The sequence below is a fragment of the Trichoplusia ni genome, chromosome 12 (genome assembly GCF_003590095.1).
Source record: "Trichoplusia ni isolate ovarian cell line Hi5 chromosome 12, tn1, whole genome shotgun sequence".
Classification (NCBI taxonomy): domain Eukaryota; kingdom Metazoa; phylum Arthropoda; class Insecta; order Lepidoptera; family Noctuidae; genus Trichoplusia; species Trichoplusia ni.
This window is the reverse complement of record NC_039489.1, coordinates 13,802,787-13,826,002: the sequence shown is the minus strand read 5'-3', so window position 1 is coordinate 13,826,002 and position 23,216 is coordinate 13,802,787. Positions and strand designations below refer to the sequence as shown.

The 23,216-nt window shown below is 40.0% G+C and overlaps 1 protein-coding gene across 2 annotated transcripts; it reads right to left on the bottom strand.

The window, feature by feature from the left end:
- Nucleotides 1-96: 96 nt before the first annotated feature.
- LOC113499724 (prostacyclin receptor) lies at nt 97-21,383 on the bottom strand. Of its 2 annotated transcripts, none has more exons than XM_026880308.1 (7): nt 21,160-21,383; nt 16,851-17,227; nt 14,845-15,021; nt 6,196-6,379; nt 5,191-5,462; nt 2,079-2,267; nt 97-1,933 (listed from the first exon to the last, which is right to left on the bottom strand). In XM_026880308.1, exons 2-7 carry the CDS (start codon nt 17,103-17,105, stop codon nt 1,772-1,774), a joined length of 1,239 nt encoding a protein of 412 aa, XP_026736109.1. In that variant the 5' UTR covers nt 17,106-17,227; nt 21,160-21,383; the 3' UTR covers nt 97-1,771. The 2 variants fall into 2 exon arrangements, with proteins under 2 accessions (XP_026736109.1, XP_026736110.1); XM_026880309.1 differs by having other exon boundaries at nt 21,271-21,383.
- Between the last annotated feature and the right edge of the window lie 1,833 nt (nt 21,384-23,216).

Genomic DNA, 23,216 nt, shown 5'->3' with positions numbered 1-23,216 from the left:
ACCAACGTATGATAATTAAAACTACATAGGTCATATAATTAAATAATATAATAAATTAAAATGAGAAGGTATCAAAGTAATATTTAATAAAATAAATTAAGTTTTGTATTCTTTAATTTTTATTTTGCCTTATTGACTGGTTATAAAATATACCTAACTAAAACATTAAAGCTATTTACACGTGACGGTGATTGTTCTGAATAAGTTAAGCAAAAATTGCCCAGTAGGTAAGTTTTGCTTATGTATATACACAGAATACGCAACAACAGATAATAATTAGAATAAACTAATACTTCTCGTATTGCTGATATCATAGTTCAGCAACAGACTGCTTGAGTATTGAATAAATGTATAATATATGTACAAAAGTATCCTTTAAAGATTACGACTTCTAACAAAATATTTAGATCGTAAATCATTTCAAAATTGTTCATCTTAATTCGTATATACCTAATTATAGCTAACTATTTAATTATTTTCTGACATATATTAACATTTTCTAATTCAAACACTTACAATTACACAAATGTCTCAAAGTAATACCTATCTGTATTTATATCTAACTGCTTACTTACGTATAAACACATACTTCGGGTAATCAGAGCTGCGGAGTGCGACCAAGATGGCTCTTTGAAAGTTTCGCAATAAAACAATATTTTGCCGAACATGTTCTTATAAGGTAAGTCGGCCTAGGACACGGTGGCGGGATGATATAAACGCATAGGCTGGTCTCGAGTGGCGCAGGATAGAGAAATGTTTATGTTTGGGGTAGGCCTTTGCCCGGCAGTGGGAAACAGCAGGCTAGATAAAAAACAGTAGATTACATATCTACTCATTGTCCTTAACTAGCCTACTGCGTTCTCGTGTAGATATTAAAACCTATAAATGTTATCTAAAGGAAGTTATTTCTAGTTTACGCCACACAACAAAAAAATAGATTAGACCATTGTTAAATCAATGGCAAAGACTTACGAGTTACAATCGTTACAACTATTCGATGGGTTTAAACTTATATTGACATGTAGATATTATAATTTCCTTCATGGAAACCCAGGGGTTCCTCTTTATTTTACGTATCTTTAAAATGTAGATAAATACTCAACCATCATTGGTGACAACATACATAGTTTGGGACTAGACACAAACATCCAATTTCGAAAAGTTACTGTTAGGTACGTTCCGGTAAAATGCTAAACACTTAAAACTATGTTGGTAGATCAACCATAAAACATGTTTATTTGATACTAAATTGCTTTTGCACGCAAATTCTTCTGCGGTCTGTTTTTGTAACATGTTTCACTGCTCCGCTCCTAATAATTATAGCATGATGATACACGAATATTTCTTACTCAATTAACATTGAACGAAGTTTTCAAGTCGGACCCATAGTTTCTGAAATTACTCTCATCTCAGACTAAAGTCGCGATAACAGCTAGTATTAGTATAGATACTAAACCAAGCTATTGAACATAAAAAAAACAGCACTCGGCTCATCTCAAGGACTAGTTAATTAAATAACATAAAAATTATGTGAACTTTAAAAAGCTTGCTCTTAACTAACGGAGTTGAACTTGCGTACAAAAATGTCTTTGGTTATAATGAAATACTCGAAGTAAAGACATTATGGTAAAGCTTTTAACGTGTATTGAGTTACCGAGTTATGACTAATTAATAGATATGCTTATGAATCGGCACCCGGTTTTTGACTTCGCTAAAAGACAATGAATTGATAATGGATAGCAAATCAGTAGCGCGAGTGTGCGCGCCGGGGTCAGTCGTCGATGCGCAGCGTGTGCGCCGAGGGGTGCGCGCTGAGCGCCGGCCGCAGCGGCCGCAGCTCCGCCGCCGCGCCCGAGCTGTCGCTCACCACCAGCGTCTCCTGCGGGCAGCACGACGTCTTCATCGACATTGACTCCGTCGATGTCTTGTGACTCTGCGGGCAACAAACACTTCATAATAAATACATTTAATTAGGATTACGTTGGATACAACTGCAGAAGGGCAAAACGTTTAGAGTTACGCAAATAAATTAAAAGCACAAACTTATATCTTGTTTTTAAGAGTTTGACATTTCATACCCGCTTAAAGCAATGCGCGATGGAATGGCAGAGGTTGGTGAGCGAGAGTCGCCGGCGCTGGCGCATGAGCACGTACAGGATGGGATTGAGCACGTAGTTGAGCAGCATGAGCACGTCGGAGAGGTTGGCCAGCGGCGCCAGCCGCGCCCACGCTGAGGGGCCCAGCCCCAGGTACAGGGCTGATGTCAGCTGCAGAACAGAAACAAATGTACAAACGGGAGACTAGAGACGGCATGACTGACTAGAGAAGGACCTCTCAAATATGGAGACAATAACCTAGATTTGTTTATGTTAACACATGAATTGAACTGAGCGGAAACCGTTGCTTTATTAGGGTAGGACAGTCAATCAGGTTAGTTGATGTAATTACTTGCACCTTCAAATTGGGGGCTGTTATACTGGTGCGATGGGATCGCGTTTGACGTGTTGGTCTGATAGGACAATATAAGAACCTCCTTGGATTGTTATTTTGCACAGCCTGGTTTTCTGTGAGTCTTTAGTTTAGAACCGAAGCTGTGGCGCCTCATTCTGTTTGTTGCTTGTGCGGGGAGAGCGTTGTTTGGAATGATTCTGCCAATGCGTCATGTATATGCGGACACTGGTTCGCCATCGTGTTAATATGAATAAAATTCTAGTTTGGTTCGCATGCCATTAATGTAACAATGAAATATTTTTGCCAATGTGCTGCGTGAGCCGCATACTGATGCCGGTGTCGATGTACTCGTCAACAATCTATATTGTAAAACTGCGACGTGCTGGACATGACTTGCCTGCAGACACACCACATAATAAGTGCCTTGACAATCATTGTTTTTATAACATATTATTATCTATGTATTCTAAATCTGGACATTTCTTTGGTAAATACTTAACACTTGGCTATTTCCCTTCCGTTCCCTTTCTTTAGGTAGAGACTAATTTGTTATGTTTATTACTTTGCTTGCTGCTTGGTACAGTGCGGACCCGGCAGACGTTTCTAGCTTCTCTGACTGCGCCATTTCGACATTGGCTGTTTTAGTGGGGCCATGTTTTTTAAACTGTCTGGAGATGGATATTATGCCAGAAGTACATGAGTAAATAAGTGAAATGTGTTTTTTCGATTGGTATTAAATATTTTGATTCCAACTGTTTTTCTGGTTCTAGTTTACCAAATTAGTCATTTTTCAAGTTTTTAAGAGTCCAAGGTATCGGTGTTGTTTTTCGGTCTCATAGTTTTGTAAATACTCAGCACCGGATACTTTCCAGGCGGCAGACAAAATCACTTTAAAGTGGACTTAACTAAAAACCGTACCCTCAGGATTAGATTACCTACTGATCGATCGACTGTTGATCGATATGACATCTTAAAGGATGCTTAATAAAAATAAATAAATTGTAAGTTCCATGAAGTCCACGTGTTCGAGTTCCATGCTACAATGCTGCATCGCGTCTGAATACTGATGCGCTGATGACAGGCCGAGCTAATAATACTGCCCTCATCACTTATTTGTTTACGTTGACACACGAGGAATCGTCCAGAAATACATCGCGGAATCAGATGCATACAATGCAACAAATCCCTAACTATCCCACTATTATTATAAACGTACAAGATTGTATGCATGGATGTATCCTTGTTTGTTGTTCTTTCACGCGAAATTCACTGAACGGATTTAGACGAAACTTGCACAGATCGTTTATTACCTGGATTGACATATAGTAAAAAAAATCGATTTATGTTCCCGTGGAAACATTTTCGATTACTAGCGGGCGGGCCCGCAGGCAACAGCTTGTATATTATAATTCTACCTCTATCTGTCATAAAAAGCTGCGCGGGCAAACCAATTTAATCAAAGTAGGTACAACAATGGGTTGCTAACGAAACGAAACGATGGATGCATTATTTATTTTAATAGATTTACAGGGACCATGATAAATACAGAAACTTCAAAAAACCACGAGAACAAAGTCTTTTGTAGATGCGCTTTGTATAGATACGTATAATATTTACACAAGACCGGGAACTGTACGTGTGAAAAGCGATTTAATCAAGTTTTTTATTTAAACGTAAGGTTTTACACAAATCCCTACGGCCTTTGCTTTTTCGATCGGTTTCCAGTCTAACTAGAAGCAGCTAAGTACCAGTGTTTTACAAGGGGCGACTGCCTATCTGCCTCCTCATCCTCAACCCAGTTACCTAGGCAACAGGAAACCACTTATACAGACTGGTTGTTAGACTTTCTAACGTCTGAGATGTACGTAACAATTGTCAAAGATGTACGAATAACAGCCGGGGCCGGGACCCATATATTAACGTGCAACCCAAAACGGAAGAACTCGTTATGACGTAGATGGTCACCCATCCGTGGAACAACCGTAGTAAGCTTAACCTGTGAATCCTATAATCGATCAACCCCTGCAGTTGTAGTTTTAAACTATAAACTTTTTAAATTAGACTAAATAGGCACCACACAAAACAATGTATCATTGTTTTAACTTACTAAGTTTATTTTGATCGTTTTGTACAAAACAAATTGCTTCATTATTTCCTGTGTGTGTTATGAAACCGATCCCAGATTCCAAATAAGAATGAACAAAGTTGCATATAAAATTTAACGCACCTCACAATAACGCGTGAGTCATTATACAAGTAGTTTATCTGAAGGAACCTCAAGGTCGGCAAGCACGAGGAACTGTGATTTTGCATTCCCAGCGATCCATTACGACGGGGACATCAGCCGAATACAAATGGCTACTCGATGAGTGCGGCCGACGGCGAAGTGCTGATTGTAACGTGAGCACATACTCGTACGTGGCAAGACTGCTAACTGCTGGCGGCGACAAATCGCCAAATATCCTTAATTATGGCTGTCACTGAGCATCTATTCTGATGTCAGTAACTAGGACATAAAATCAGAAGCTTTGCCAAACTAAGCGCCTGGTGCCGTTCAGGCGCCATAAAATGTCGTCTATTTCATAAGTTATCACTATAGCATTTCCTATCGCAATCATTCACCTCTTGCTTCAATATGGTAAGTATTAGCCGAGACTGAGTGCAATAATAGTCGATAACTTATTTGTACGGAGTATGTTCAAGAGTGATCTAGTTAGTTTAGTGCGTGAAAGAGCATACCATCTGCGGCATCCAGCATATCATGAAGAGAACGGAGAGCGTGGCCATGAGCCTGCTGAAGGCGACCTCCTCGGCGGTGGCGGCGTTGTGCAGCGGCGGCTGCGCGGCGGCGCCCGCTCCCGCACTGTGCACGCTGCGCTGGCGCTGGCGGCTGGCGCTGCTCTTGCTGACGCGCCGCACCACGGGCTGGCTGCCGCGCGGCGCCGTGATGGCGTACAGCGCGCGGATCACCGCCAGGTTGCAGTACACCAGCACCATGCACAGCACCGTGCCTGCCGACACATCACCACTGCCTTCAGAATGAAGCACGAAAAAACACCACCACCAATATTTCTCCCATGTCTCACCTGGTGCTATAAAAAAGTAGACCAGGTGCTTTGATTATTTAGTTTCAGTTCATCATTATTAATTACAAAAACTACAGGGAACTTAAAACACATGCGTCATGTACACAGATGTTTTAAAACCTTATCGTCAGCCGAAGTGAAGTTGAAGAGTTTTTTGCCAATAAGCAAAGGCTAAGGACTACTTTATTAAGCATGTTATGTGTGCCGTGTGAATTGAAATCAAACCGATGGCTACAACTTCGGTATAGGTAAAATTGTTGTAAGGCATTCTAATAAATAAATAACTTTACTAACTCGAGGATACCACGCGCAATGTGAATAACTTCAGGGAAATGCAAGTGACCAGTTTTAATTAGAGGTAAACCGCAAAAGACTCGCGTCACAGCTCTCTCATGAAGAAGTGAATACAATATTGAATGAGTCATGCTCTTCTTCCTAACGTGACTTATGTACGGTAACACTAGTGTCCTGTCTCATTTGGTTTCATTCTTGTTAATGTAATTATATTAGTGGAGACGGTCAACGGGATAAGTACTTATTTAAAAAGAATTAACAACTACTGCAGGCGGTCTCTGAAAATAGGCCTAAAAGAGAAATTTGTCTTGTAAGTCTTGTAAGAACTATTCGATGCTCGCAAGATTATCGGAGCAGGACTGACCGAAGGCGACATAGAAGGCAGCGTAGACGAGGTCGGTCGGGGTCTCGGCGTTCCGGTAGCGCGTGCACTGCAGTGAGCGTTCGTCGTAGTACAGGCCCAGCCCCAGGATGGGCGCGCACGTCAGGCACGCCGCCCAGAACCACGACACCAGCAGCGCCGTGCGGATCACGTAGTACGTCACTTGCTGCACACAACATACACATGCACAATTTTGGTAACAACATTTACGAGAATGCTCTACTTTGATATTGAAGTAGCTTAAGCCGCAGTTCTTTGATGAGAAAATTACAAATTCCTTTCTAAATAAAATGTGTATTTAAAATAATTAATTAAAACTCCTTTCATTAGATAATCACGCAAGGAGAAAAGGAAAATCATTTTTTCGCATTAATGTGGTCCACCCCGTTCTGGCTGGTGCTGAGGGATTCTCTCCTTACATTGTGACGTACTTTAGGTACTATAAATACATCTCACATCGCTCGTAAAATTCCTCTTTCAGAACTTGCTATTACAGTAGTATTGACGTTGTAATTCAGGAGATAAATTTAGCCACTTTCTAATACTTTACATATAATAGGACGCATCAAATATAGTTTTTTTATTGTTTGTTGTTTTGAATATGCGAAGAATAACTAAAATCATGTAGCCACTGAACAAGTAGATCTAACAAATATCTGTCACATATTGATTTCGAAATAATAATGAATTGTTTCAGAGATCCCTCACTGAACTCCGATTATAAAGTCTAATGTCGTGATGTCGACGGCGACCTGTTTAGCTGTTGCACAATAAGTACGGCCGTATCTACTACGATATACATTTTCAACAAAGCAAAGGATTTTCGAAAGAAAATCTTTTGTCAAAGGACTACTTATAACATAAGGCTAGAACTTTGGCGAATCGTGAAAAGCGTTCATAGATCCATAGATTCTTTTCAACTAAAAAGTGTAATTGATGATAGCCCATTACAGAGTAGTTCAGTTCTCTTGCTCTATGAATAGGCCGTGTGTACTTCATGAGATGTCGCGTCACTGTATCTGTGTATTTTGATTGTTTGAGAAAGGTATGGAATTAGGTTGTATGTAAATATCATTATCGAGGTGCGGTTTAGACGTAGATAACCTCATGTGTTGTATTCATGGATTACGGTACATCGCCTGCTTCCACATTCGATTGATACATTATCGCTGGTGGCTCTACTTATTATTCAGGAGCTTGATGAATTTGGAGCAGAACGGAACCCACTCACGACACAATAGATTTAAATTACAGACATGATTTCATTATTAAGTTTGTACATACAAACAATCACTTGACTAGAAAATAGAGACAATCCTAGTAATATTGAGCTAAATATCAATGTCAATGTGTAACGTAGATTTCAGGATGACGACAACCTCTCCCAGAGAGAGAAGCTATTGAGGTTATACATTCAATGGATGCAAATAGCTCCAAGTGAATCTATCATAACTACAGTTGTTACACGAGCGCAAATACTCAAAGCCGTGCAATGCGGCTTGGAGGGTTTATAGTAAATTTATTGGCGAGCATGGAGTTTCTACATGAACACTAAATCTTGATCCCAAATTCTTTACATATGTTTATTTAGCTGTCGAAATTCACTTATAATCGTAACATTGGCTTAGCGGGATCCACACCTGTCTCATTAAAGCAGTTTTCACCGATGTGTTAGTTTTGCCTTCCGCATCCTGCGTACATTTGGGAGGCGCGCGGCGCGTGCTCCGCATGCATCGGAAGTGACACTCGGAGTCCAGTATTATATGTATTATCTATGGTCGGAGTCATTATTTGGCGGATGGGCGCTGCGGGGCGCATGCGCGTCCGATAACAATGCCCAAACAAACCGCAAGCACGCGCGCGACGCGTACGCACGCTGCCACGCACCGCCGCGCGCCGGCGACGTGCTCACAACCATACACTAGTCCATTCATTAATTACAACTCGTTGTATTCGAACTAATTGACAACACCGCGACCGTCGCACGCCGCGCGCCTGAAGCTACCACAGACGGTATAGCTAAACATCTCGTATCAATCAAAACAAAAACATTTTTAATAAAGCAGGTGTTAAACTGAAAGGAAATGCCGATTTTATTATTTTGTTTGTTTTCCTTGTATATGAGATTCTTGTATCGAGACTGTGACCTACAAATATTAATTGCAACTCAAACTCGAGTGGGATTTAAAAATATAGTTCAGTAAATATAGATTCATAGATCATGCTTTTGCAGAGTGTGGGTAGAGCACTAGTCTTCTAGTTTGACCTAACTGTAGTGTTCAGTCTATATTACGCGCGTAAGAGTCTGAAATTTAGATCTACTATCTATGAGGATATACCTGTAAATCCACGATAAACTTTAGCATACTTTGTATAATTTTGTATGTTATGTCGGGAGCGCAAGCCGCACCACGATGTTCTTCTTCTTCTGTTGATGTTCTTCTTATAAAGTTACAATATTGATCGTCTTTCATCAGCTTTTTTAAAACTTGGTCTTGGTGTAAGTAATGAAATATGCCAAAGTGTACCTTCGTTGAACGGGCAACTACATGAGAAACAATTCCAAAAAGCTGACTAAATTATTTATACTTTTGCTGCCTTAAATGTAAAGTGTTAGTCCAGAGCTACGCGGTCGAAGTCGCGGGTACAGCAAGCAGATTATAGATCAAGAAAAGTTGAATACGAGATGTTCGCTATCATATGAATAGCACAAATGTTACAACAGGTATCGAAGTATTCGACTTATTGTCGGACTCACAATTTCGCGGCCGATCTGCTCCGTGACGTAGTGACGGGTTGCAAGGAACTCGCATTAGTGACGGGATATTGTAGCCGAGAATGTTGTTGTAGCTTTTATTATAACTAACATTCTTTCAATGTTTGTTTTCAAAGTAGTCTGGTGATATTGGAACGACTATCAATATGAAAATATCGGAGGACAATCAACAGATTTCAGTTCGTTATTTTTTGTTTGCTTTTGATAAACTGTCAAAAGTCACCAATTCAGTAATCAGAGAATCGTTCAATTTGACTACAAACATTGATGTTTCTTTTCGGAAACCAGCATATTGAGTGGTACAATACAATCAGGTTCCGGCCTGTGTGCTCCCGTGTATGCAGGAGGGAAGCCCTCGCGGTTAATCTAAGAGTAGAGCTATCTCGCAAATAGAGCCCTAGATAATGTAGAGTTTGATGATAAATAAACTGTTCTCTATTCAATAAATTATATCATATAGGATTTTATCATGATGATGGATGATATCTTGTATGTTTGATTAGTTATAATATAAAATGTAAAGGAAATAAACTTGTCTAAGTCTTGACTCTTGAAAAAGTCCTTATTTTTCTGTACTGATTCCTTTCAGATAGCTAGTTTAGGTTTTGCTCTACAAGTCTTTAGTCAGAAACACTTTTAATTAAAGTAATGGGAAATGTATGTGTTTTGTTGAACACGCGCCCACATCGCTAACCAACATGACTGTTTCTCTAGCGAAGCTTAGTGAGTGTGGTGACGTCACGGTCGCCGCAGGTGGTCGCAAAACAACGAAACAATGTGCAATTTCTGTGTTGATCGTGCTGATACCGCGGCACTTGTGAGCCTCCAGCTAACTGTTATGTCCAGCCCCGCCTTATTAGGTGTGATGGACAATGGCGAGCTCTCCCTGACTAACCTAATGGTAGGCCACTTTAATTCAAGTTTTAGTGCTTGTCATGATTAAGTAAGGCTCGTTAATTGAATGCTTTCATCACTAAAATTAGTTTGTTTGGCTCAAATTAAGCTTAATTGTTATGAATCATTTCGATTTAATTTTGTTTCGGTTGATATTTCATTTCTAGGCTAACATTAGTCCTGAGATTGTAAGAGCTTACTAAAGTTCGCATCATACACATCAGTCAATATCGTTATCGAGAAACTGGAAGCCAACAAGGCTTTAATTGTTTACTTCCGATAGTATTGATAACGAGATTCATCCATCAGACAAACAGATTAAAATGTTGTTAACGAAACCTCCTTTTCAAAGTGAAACCTCCTTCAAGATCCTTAGTGAAACCTCTTTCGAACCTGGGATTTGACAAGCAGTCCGCTATAAAAGACGGAGCGCTCTTAGCAACGCTCTCTCCGGTGTCAGCTGGCTTCGCTGGAACATCTCCGTGACCTTCGTTGTATTTATTCAGCATAGCAGCCATATTGTTATTTCGATAATTGCCATTCATACCTATTCCTTTGCAGTAATTAGAGTTTGATGTATTAACTTTAAGTTATCTTTGTAATGATTGGGTTTAATTGTTTGTGACGTAACCGTGCTTGCTTTTTAAAAACCTGTCCTCACTTCTGGTTTCTAAGATCAGAAGTGGGATAGACCACGTGCTTTGTGCTGTTTGTGCCATCTGTTTTCAGTTAAAGTAAAGGATTTGTTGAATTTCATCTAATTACTGCAAATTTTATTTTTGACTGTGCCACGAGTATCGGTGAGCTTTTTATTTTTATTCTGCTTTTCCCGAGACATGCCCGAACGTTTGAAAAAGTGTTAAAAACTAAAACGATTCGCGTCGATCGTGTCGTAATTGTTCTCGCACGTTGAGAAGTAGATCGTTTTATCATCGCATAAACACCGTGAGCGTTCTCGTGCGTTCCTCGTACCTTGATTCTAAACATCGTTATGTGTTCCGTAGTCCATGAAGTGGTCATAGACGTTGTGATAACTCATATAGCTGCCGTGATTCCACGTGTGATCGGGCCTTAGGTTGAATATTAGCTCGTTGAGGTTCTGTGTAACATTTAAATAAGTTCATGACATATGCCGAAAGTCTCTTTTGCGTTTTAATACCGAAAAGGTTTGTCTGACGATCTAAAAGTTGCAATAATAGTCACGAGGTATTACTGATACTCAAATAAGGGCTTCTGCGATGAATGCGAAACTTAAAATAACGATTTTAGTTGAATTTTTGTTACTATACCCATGTCAAATTGAATTGCTAAAGGACTTTATTTGTTGTGTCAAGTTTTGAGTACTGTCACGAATGCTGGTTTTTATTCGGTTAATTTAAAAATATTTCTTTCGTAGATACTGAAATACATTACTTTGGACGTTTTGTTGATAATGGTCAGGAGCGGCCGAGCTCAAGAAAATTGAGGCGCTGGTAGGCTTCTACACAAGTATTATGCTCTATAGTGTGTGACGTAACACTTGACAACCGTAACCCTAATCGAGAAGCATTTATGTCTCTCAGGAGACAGCGTGCCTCAGAATTGTTTACAGACAATCAGCGGCGTCAATACGACTTCACCAAAATCAAAACAACCACGAGAATACGCTGCTGGCGACTCTGTAGAAGGCTTCGTGGAGTGCAGCAAAGCTGGACTCTGGCATGCGGGAGCCCTGTAAGTTCCTACGTGTACAGCTACATCATCGCTGCGAGCTGGATCTGCTGGCTGGTTCGGCTACGGCTGCCGGGCGTATGGTGATCTGGCGCGGCGAGTCACGCTGGACGCATGCTGTGCTGTCTTCGAGAATTCAGAGCAACAGGAAGACTTCTGTTTGGCCTGGACCTCTGGTTCACAGCTTCTGTTTGGTCTGAGCCTTTGGCTTATGGCTTCTGTATGGCCTGGACCTCTGGTTCATGGCTTCTGTTTGGCCTGAGCCTCTGGTTCATGGCTTCTGTTTGGTCTGAGCCTCTGGCTTATGGCTTCTGTTTGGCCTGGACCTTATGGTTCATGGCTTCTGTTTGGTCTGAGCCTCTGGCTTATGGCTTCTGTTTGGCCTGGACCTTATGGTTCATGGCTTCTGTTTGGTCTGAGCCTCTGGCTTATGGCTTCTGTTTGGCCTGGACCTTATGGTTCATGGCTTCTGTTTGGTCTGAACCTCTGGCTTATGGCTTCTGTTTGGCCTGGACCTACAGTTCATGCTTTCTGATCTGGTTAAGTATATCAGCTTCAATACCATCTGTTTATCTTGGCTAGCATTCTACACAATGAAAGTTGGGAATTTCATTGCTTGGAATGTTACTAAGCACCATTTACTTTTAATTTTAAGAATCAGATTTTGCTGTGCAGTATTTTTAAGTCTTAGCTTTTAAGTTTATTTACTTTTAAGAATCATTGATTTTGCTGTGCAATATTTTTAAGTCATAGCTTTTAAGTTTACCATTTCAATAACATTCCTGAAATATTTCTGTTCGCTTGTTGGGTACTTGATGGTGGGAGTGCACGCTCACTATCGCGTACTTAACAAAATCACTTCAAATGGTTTCTGTTTTCCAGCTTCGACACAAGTGTCGCAAGAAAACAAATGTTTAGTATGTGTTGTTGTCATTTTGCAGATGATTATTTCTAGTCTGAGAGCGATAGCAGTCTGGTGATGCTTGAGATAGTGAAGACTCCAAGCAAGATGCGGTCGAGGACGCCTCGCTGTCAGGAACGGCCGTGTTAACGAAACCTCCTTTTCAAAGTGAAACCTCCTTCAAGATCCTTAGTGAAACCTCTTTCGAACCTGGGATTTGACAAGCAGTCCGCTATAAAAGACGGAGCGCTCTTAGCAACGCTCTCTCCGGTGTCAGCTGGCTTCGCTGGAACATCTCCGTGACCTTCGTTGTATTTATTCAGCATAGCAGCCATATTGTTATTTCGATAATTGCCATTCATACCTATTCCTTTGCAGTAATTAGATTTTGATGTATTAACTTTAAGTTATCTTTGTAATGATTGGGTTTAATTGTTTGTGACGTAACCGTGCTTGCTTTTTAAAAACCTGTCCTCACTTCTGGTTTCTAAGAATGTTGTATATCTCATCGATAGAGGCAATAACGATGTTGTCTGATCATATCACACTGTGTAAACAAGCGTGCGTGTGGGTGAGAGTCCCGCACACATCCAAATAAAAATAATAGCATTTTATATGATCGGCCGTCAATGGCCGCCCGACGACTGCCGATATTGTATGTGAGGGTGATCAACTGGAATATTGGAGTCGAGACGGAGAGAGCGCTGTTTGTTTATAGTTATTATGGCTTTTCATATTGGAGATCAATTCCACGAGGACTTATAAACAAGGACATTAATTTTAGAACATTACCTACCTTATGATTTAATAGTTGTTTTGTCATAGCGTTTTAAGTGTTTCTTAGCGAAGAATAAAATAATTCCGACATAATTGTTTAGAAGCGAAGGTCACAAACATGAACCTTTTACATTTCTAATGTTTCCTATATAGTATTACCATCCGCTTGCACCTCTGCTGGTCTCCGACAAACCACACACCTCCATCATGTCGGATGACGTTAAGCGCCGCGTGTCGCCCGGCGGCGCCCGGCTCCGGTTTGTCACAATTTGCTTTACTTATATCGCATTATATTTATTGCTGTTTTACTACTCACTATACAACTTAAAGCTGCTCTTATATAGATGCTAGCTCTGCCCCCGCCTTATTTTACATATAGGCCATATAAAGTTTAAACATTGTAATAAGCTCTTTGTAGCTGTTTCTCATGTCTGCACATTCGGGTACCTAGGACATATTTAAGTCCTTATAATAAGCTTTTTCCTTAGGCACTGTCCTATCTCTGGCTCTAGCCTATCTGTGGACCAAAAGTCATTTAAAGCGGCTCAGTTGCGCTCATGAAAGCGATACTGTCAGGAAATCAGGGTTTATTCTTGTATTTTTAAATTACTAGCTGTTGCCCGCGACTTCGTCCGCGTGGTTAGAAGATATAAGTTATAATTTATACCTGCCTTCTATCTATCTATCTGCCTTCTATCTATCTTGTAGGATTCAGTCAGCGTTTGCAATGTAAGCGCAAAAAATGTGTTTTTTTACGACCTCACATTAGAAACCTCAAAAATTGTAGCCTATGTGTTATTATGATGTATAAGCTATATTGTGGTAAAGTTTCATTCAAATCCATTCAGTAGTTTTTACGTGAAAGAGTAACAAACATCCATACATCCATACTTACAAACTTTCGCCTTTATGATAGTAGTAGGAAGTAAAGACTACTTTACTGTCATTTCGCCCTATTAATAAACTAAGACTATGCATTACCTAACACTGGTAAACATAAGTCGGACCTTCTCGTTATTAAGCCGTAGTTCACTAACTCTATATTAAAGACATCAGACGCAGGTCTGTCTGATGATAGTCTAAAATAATGTTACCATCGATTGACCTGAATGTTGAATGTTCCCATAGAACACGTTTATTTTATTGAATAACTTCTATTTCAGTTTTGATGATAGTATAAAATATTTTGATCAAGGACTTAATAAATTATGTATGTCAATGTGAATATTGAAAAGTTTGCCATTTCTTTTTATGATCTTCGCTTCACGCGAGGCTTAGTTATCGACCTTGGGTATGATTTTTGTTAGCTTCATCTCGACTCAGACTTCGACACACAACACCTAAACACATACCAAATATTCTAACAAGAGTTAGCACTTAGTAAGTACAATAACGGTATTCAAACCACTTTTTGCTGCTATTTACAGTATTGTACACGTATTTTGATTTTCGCAATAAATAGAGATATTTCATATTATTCTCAATTTAAGCTAATGAACTATGTTAATGTGATAACCTATTCGCCACGCTGTGAACCAGAATTTGTCAGTTGCCTTCTTCTTGTATCACTTACCTTCTGGTAGAGGAAAGGCCTGGTGAGCGCGAGGTACCGCTCGAGCGCCATGGTGACCGCGATGCAGACGGAGCCGATGCCGAACACGCGCAGCACGACGCGCGTCGCGCAGTACGCGCGCGTCGTCCGCACGCCTGCCACGTGCTCGCCCACCAGCATCGCGCACATCATGCCCATCTGACAACAAAACACCAAACTTACAAAATTTATTTGACAATAGACCGGACCGACTTAAGGCCTTGCAATACTGCTAATGCTGATTAAGGACCCATGGAAAAATAAAAAGTCATCCTCTAGAGAATTGAAGTAACTGGTTCAGCTTGTAGAATAAGAACGCTGAAACTTGTTTTTAAAAAACGACGAAGTGGAATTGAGCATTATCATGGCTATAGACTGAGTACCGAACGGAGAACGTTCTGGCAAACGTAGGTTAACACGTAGACACCCAGTCCTTACTTACAGTGGGCCGCTAATTTAAAGAAAGTGCATCGGAGGAATAAGATCTGTAATAGATTCGAATGGTTGATGAGTGCCCACGTTCAGCAGTGGACAGCGACAGGTTGATATGATGAAGTGTAAAATGTTTAAACGTTTGCTGAAGCTGAATAACCTCCAAATCAGTTTCCCAGCAAATAATGGACGTAAAACAAAATCCCATTCAGAACATACCTATGTACATGTATACTGAAAGCCAAGATTCAAACTATGATATACGTATATACCTAGCCTGGAGGCTTTAAAAACAATTAAAATTAAACGCTCGTTAAATTGTTAAGTTATTAAACTGCTCATCGGTCTTGTTAGCAAGAACTTGCCTTGCCAGTTGACACACTCCCAAATATATGCGTTTATACATAACATTATCTCATTTTATTTGACAGCCTGGTCATAGGCAAAACATCTAAGGCGTCCAGTCACATACTTGTCTGTCTATGTAGGTATCCTAGATGTTACCTACGGAACGTGGACAGGTAATCCTGTTAGCCGGCTTGGCTGGTGTGCGTGTGGGACCAGTAATCATTGCAGTTTACGGTGTAGCAACAACTTAGTGGCCCGCGCACTACTTGTCCGCGCTGCTAGCGACAAGCTGCTCTAATTGATACCAGTAAATATTCATTATCCAAGTAAGTGAATGTATCTGTCGTCTGAGCAGCTACAGATACATCTGCAGTGGATATTTTAAAGTTGGAATGCTGGAAATTAATTACTTTTAGAGATTTAAGTAAGCAAGAAGATTTTTAAACACATTAGGGTAACAATAATACATTAATATACAATATTATATATATAAATTAATATAACAATAATTCATTTCAAAACAGTCGACCACTGGACATCAGGATTCCATCAGTAAGTCGGTAAGTATGTAGTCTTTTATGCAAACCGAATACGGAATTTTAAAAATTGAACTGGCTATTCTTGCATGTAGAATATCAATATATACTTTGGCACAATTACGTTGTGAGTAGCGACACGAATGCAAGGCGTCAAGTGGACAAGTGGCGACCGCGACGCGCGCCGCAGGAAGCGCCGCGTGCAAAAACTATCACTTGAAGTAGGACTGTTGGGAGAGGGAGGCGGCGCTACGTCTTATATGGCAACGTCTCTCTTCCACAACTATTCTAAGAGGAGCTGGTGGCTGTAGTGCTCGCGCGCGAGAAATCAACTCCGCGCCAATTACATGTGCGAGCACTCACAATGGCGGTCGTTAGTCCCGGGAGGCGGCAGACGCCACACGACTACACGACAGTTTGCTTTAACTAGATAATTAATTTAATGTCTTTATAGTCGATTACTCGATAAGCGCTGTACGTCGCAGATCAGCTGCCACTTACAAGCGACATGCAAGTCTAGGTCCTTGGGGATAACGTCACTTTTATACCAGAAACTTAGAACTAAACCTCATGGTATCATCCTGGGCATCATAAGGGTAGGAATTCGACCGCTAACAAATAGAAAGCATTTTTAAAATTTGATGATAAAAAAGGAAATGAAAATATACTGACCAGAGCCACAAGATCATTAGCAGCAAGCGAGGTGAGCAGCAGCAGATGCTTCCTATTGCGCACGCGCCGCTCGCCGCGCCGCAGCGCTATGATGGCGGCCGCGTTGCCGACGATGCCGATGGCATACACCACCTTGACGAGCACGCTGACCACCTTGCTGAGGTGTCGCGCGGGCGGCGCGTGCGCACCCACACCCGTCATGTTCAGCATCTCCGTCGCATTCACCAGACTCGTGAGTGTCGAATTGAAATCCATGATTGTGATCACTTTTTGACAGATTGTTTCAGGAATCGTTTTGTTTCGGTATGGTCTCGAAAGATTTCGGGACGCTCGTATTTACAGCAGCTGAAGACATCGCACTCCTGCGCACACTTTCTCTGTGAAACATAAATAATATTATGGTCATGTTTAACGAATTATTGTTTCTTCGTTCGTAATTTATAAAAGTGTTGTGACAGCGACACGCGTTTCCCTCAAAGAGAACCTTAATTTTATTTTGAATGTACATGTAAAATTGTGACTCAAAAACTCGATGAATTGAATATAATAACAGTGCTAGTCAGAATTTAATTAATGAATAAAATACATTGATTAAAAATAAGGAATACAAAAGTACTAACTGCCAGTTCAGTTAAAATGATACCTGAAAATAACTAAATGCCAACAAATGTATATTTATGCCCTTTGCATACAAAACTTCATTCAATTTGGCTTTATATTGCCAAGTCCAGAGATAAAGAACATCAAACGAGAGACGTGACTACGGTGAACTATCAGTTGGTGTCTGGCGCCCAGCGGGGGCACGGGTGAGGCAGCTCACAGCTGGTATCACCGAAGATACATGCGTCTAGTCAGAGGAAAACTATCACATTACTTGTGATATTTTTGAATGACTGTTATTGTGAAGCGAGTTTCTAAAATCAGAGTGACAAGGTACATCAATGTTTACTTATACAATGACAATTATTTTTACGCTGATTCTGACGAATAGCGGAGAGCATTAAAACCTAAGTAACACTGAAATACTTCAAGATTCTCAGCATTTACAAAAGAAACTGAGTATTTCAATGTTGGTAGGACTTAGTAAGCGATATTCCTTATTTGTTCCAACTTTAATTAAAGCAAAGCAAATTGTAAGGTGCGAGATATTTATGTTTATGGAAGTGTGGAGTACAACTGATTACAATAGTTTGTCGGCGATGTCGCGATGGTCTTATATATTACGCTAATTACGATGCTGGTACATGATCGCGTGGGTGCATCGCATATTATTACCTCAACGCGTGTTCGAAAACCAGATGAGCCTATATCAATTATCTTCGCTTTACGATGAAATGAATTAAAACTCAAAACCTGTTCTAGAAAATAATCGAGAAATAAATAGCTAACATGAGAAGAGGAGGAAAAATGTAACTTGAAAACAAAAACTCACCGCAAATCTGTCTTTCGGAAGGGGTTGCCATTACACAATAATTAAACACGGAGAAATTATGCCTACATGCCATTATTTAGCGTTCTAATGCCAACATGAGTATTTAGGGCAGGCATACCCTACAGATGACAAAATAATGCTTCACACGCCTTCGGATACTACTGATACTAGCTACCATAACTTTTAATCTTTGTCCGCTATCTTCGGGAACTTGTTTCCGAGCCCTGCCTTAACTATACGAACGTCTCAGCCGCCTGATATATGGAAATAATGTTTTTGCGATTCATGATAGTGATTGCATTAAGGCATAATCCCACCATCGACGACAAACGAGAATAAAACAAAAAACAGGTTCTCGAGTGGCGGGGAGTGAGTCTATAGTTCCGATAGGGAGCATATGAATCGGTTTTGTTTAAATAAATGTAATTCATATTGACTGCGGCGTTGGAATGAGAAAACAGCCGATAGTTGTAAGTTCCTCGCCAGCCGGCTCGGCGGTGGCGGGATTTCTGCCTTATACTGACCACTTACTACAACTATTGAATGTGCTTAAGGCTGAACAGATATCACGGCACGAGTAAAGTTTCTCAATAAAGAGATTCATATATTTAGTATTACTGATTCATAGTGTTAGGAATTAGTACCTGTAGTTGAATTTACAAAACGTTGTTTTTAAATTTATTCGTAGATCATCGACTTAAATATAATTGTTATCTTTTCTCGCCGACGCAAACCTTTCGCATTGCTATGGTTTTCATTATTGAAATGAAGATTTAAATGAACTTTAATCAATTCAGAATAAAACTAATCAATGTATCGGGAACGAGGAGTGCTAACTAAGTGGAGTGGTTCATTCTTCATGAAATCTTACTAAAGTACTACCATTTTGAAAGATGGATATATGAGCGTGTTTTTAGATGAGAACTAACGGTTAACAAGCTTTACCTAACGTAACGAAAACTGGAAAATCACAACCAGACGTCAATCATCAAAATGGCCAGTCTAGACGATTAGCAATATCTTAATTCTTAGCTAAGAATACGTGTAATTCCCGTAGGTAAAAAAATAGATAGCTATATGTTAAGTTATCAATAGACAAATAAACAGAGTGATCTTGATTCCATAATTATACAGCGAAAGTACTTGTGAAGCAAAATGCACTTGATTAATGATGTTTGTGTTCGCTCGGGTGTCAGGACTCTAAAGGGCAGTAGGTAAACACTCACTGTAATTACAGCGTCGACACAGTGACGCAGCGGCCGAGCGCGTGCCCTTCGCAGGCAGGGTGCGGGTTTGGTGCCGGGTAATACCAAGCAATTGTGTTAGTCAAACTTAGATCAAAATCTCTTACTGCTCGCCACAATAAGGCAGTAATCAACACAGTGAGGCTCGGAAGTGGTGTTAGTGAACCTTTATACCTTTATTTACTTTTTATCTTTGCTTGGGTAGGAGTCTCATTGTATGGACATGAAGTAATTGTTAGTATTTCTAAACTTTTAGAATAAGCGATGAAAAATTATGTCCTGTTTATGACGATATATTTGTCAGATTTTAAAGAATAATAGCTTTTGTTGTAGCGCTCTAGACACAATAAATCAGTAGCGGCCACTCGCGGCTGCGGGCCGTCAAACAAAACTGCGAACTCTGCGCTCACTACTGTCTTATAGCTTTATACGCTATTTGTGAGAATAGTGCATCGACTAGTTCTCGTCTGAGTGGCTGAATGTTTTTATCGAATATCTGAATCCGTAAACCTATGTTACATACAACGTATGGGCAATATGACTATCTGTCAGTCTATTGCGGATTGACAATGTTTTTTCGCCTTCATTAATTAAAAACTTTTAAACGCTTGTATCTTTAGAATTTTTTGCATGTTCCTTGGTATTGCAGTGCTGATATTTAATTAGCATATCGCTTTTTATTGAATGGCTGCGTAGTGAAAATAAACTGTTTATATCAAATACAGTTTAAGTAAATAACTTCTGGTATGGAGTTAGTTGCTTCGTTTGTTCGCCACGACCAGGGCACGAGGGAGTGGTGAAGGGTGGGCGAACCATGGTAAACCAAATTTAAATTTCGAGGTTTTGCTAAAAAAATAGAAAAAACTACATACTCAAAAAAGGAATCTGTATTGTGTATCGCAAACGCAATATTTTCGGATCATGGACGTGCTTTTATTTGCGTGATTGTTTATTTTGTTTATTTATCCTGATAATTATCAATAGATTGGTAAATTAAGGGAAAAACCAACAAATGGTGACCTATAATGACTATTTATGTCGGTTGCGGTAAGTTTCGCCATTTGAGATGAGAAATCATCAAATGATCATCCATGTTCCTCCTCCTGTGTAATGGACGTCGGTAACCGTTTCGGACAATCCCATTTAAACCACGTTTACACCCTAAATCGGCTTTACTTTGTCTATCGCCATTCCTAACTTAAACAACATCATCAAGCTTGCTTGCTGTTGGCAAACACGTGCAATATATAATTTAACGAAACCCAGTCATATTGTGTTCAACACTTCTTTAAAGAAATCAATTCTCAAGAACTTAAATTGGGTTTATCATATAAACATGTCATCAATGGTCTAAACCTGCTCTCTTGGAGAAGGATTTTTTTTTCAATCGTATTTGTTGGATAAAGTATAATGTTGAAACTGCAAACAGGAAGTTAGCATTTCATGCAGCTCCATTATTGAAAGAAAATTGATGACCGACTTTCTTTGTTTGTCAGCATAACATTTAAGACATAATTATAAATATACCATCAACAATTGTAATGAGAACAGATGAGCCCTTCATATTTCCACTTGTCGTCTAACCTAAATTTTAAATTTCATAATTTTTTTTTCAATTCGGAAAATCACTTACATTTTAACCGCGCTTCTAGCCAATACTTTCCCTGTATATAAATGTACTTGTCACTTGAGATTGCGAATATATTGTACATAAGTGGTACTGATATTGTAAATGAACACTTACAACAGAACAACTTGTCACTGAACGCATACAAAGTTTAGTGTGGCGGCTACGCGATCGCTACGAGGCGGCTACGCGGGTGCGGCGCGCGCGAACTCCGCGGACACTGGCCGAGTACTGGCGGCTTATCAGAGCGACAACACGCGCGAGCTGGTGGCTGGTGGTGGGCAGAGGAGGATTGTGTGCTGTGGTCACTCCCACAGGCCAGCGGTGGTGGGGCTTCCCCAAGTCTAGGCGTAGTAGCCTGCTTGCTAAACCACAACGTTAATTACTATGTTAACTTCTAGGTCGGATAGGTACTACTGTAGTTACGTGCTTTACGAATTTATTGAACAGAGTATTTACATAGTCCATGAGCTATGCAAGTAATAAGGAACTTAGAATTTAAACACGAAGTTAAGACACGTGAGAACGACCCGATTTGCTTAAGGATTTCCAATAACTTTTGAAACATGCGACTTTTACAACGAACAATTAAACCATCGTTTTATTTTTATTTGTTTTTGCTCTACTAATGTAACCAAACAACAAGATAGGCGCCAGATAACAGCACATTTGTCTAATAGTGATTACCCAGCAGCGGCCGGTCCACTCGTTACCAGAGCCTGCGCGCGGACAAACACTCGGCAATTAGCTGTAATGCACTTCATTATTAGATAACAAGATTTGTTTATATGAGTGCCTTCGTTACTCATAGCTTTGTATACCTATAATGATGCTCCAGATAATGTACTAACTATGTGTGCATATACTACGTCTCTTATAAATCCTTAAGACTTAAGAATACTGTAACACGTGTTGTGATTTATAACGTATGAACGTACGGGACGTTTACTATGTCACAGTTTAACGTCTGCCTCGGGTTTGAACCCGTGCAGGATCCCATACAACGCAAATAAACTTCTCATTGTTATTGTTATCGGTAGTTTACTTGCAATTAATTAATATTTACTATATTGTATTGAACATAATAGTTAATTGCACGAGGGGAAATGGTTGATCCTTAATTAATTATCAATTGAATTCTCAGCAGGATGCGTCTCCGCGTGCAGTCTAGGTGAACGACTGCCTCCCATAGACAAGCTCACGTTTGTTCTGTTATCTTATCTATGGCCGCAACTAGAGCAGAGACAATAAATAAGCACAGTTTGGGACTTGATAAAGCTGATGCATACATCACACACATAGTGAGCACGTACGGAGTGGATGCTGTACAAACTGCACTGATTGCTGTAAGGGTTGTGAGTGTAGTAATTTATAATTCTGTCTCCTTTGAAAGGCATATTTTTAGGAGATTCCTATATGAGAAAACAAATTTTGGATACCTAGTGGTGTAGGTATGTGTAATTGTTTTGTATCTATTTATTAAATTTGGAAATGCAACTTTGAAGACTAATTTGATTATTTCCGAAGTCGTAGAATTGTAAAGTGTTTTATTCTACGTCCTTTTTAATAACATTTACCCTAACATTTTCGTGGCAGCCCTGACCCAGCTAGCTCGACTATCACCACTCGATCACAACCATCTCCAGTGTTATTTAACTACATATTAATACAATCAAAGCATCTCACTAACTAACCATTGACCTACTTACATAATTCATATTTTCAGTAAAATGAAACTAAAGAGCACAGAAATCTTTTGAATATGTTATTGAGTTCTAGTCACAGTACTAGAGTAGAGAAAGCTTAGTCTTCTATTCCCCCCTGCGTGTCAGCTCGTAGTTCCAGTTGGGGATATACCTACAAAATCTTCACAATTCCCTCTGTCATGGCGGTGGGCCGAGGACTCATTAGCTGATTCGCGACGTTCGCCAAAATTCCATTGTTTGACAAGCAACGCGGCACTATGCCCGGCTTTGTGAACTATTGAAGCTTCTTTATTTTACTACCTCTTTGCATTAAGACAATGGCGACGCCTTTTCAGGACGCCTGTCCATTGCTCGCTT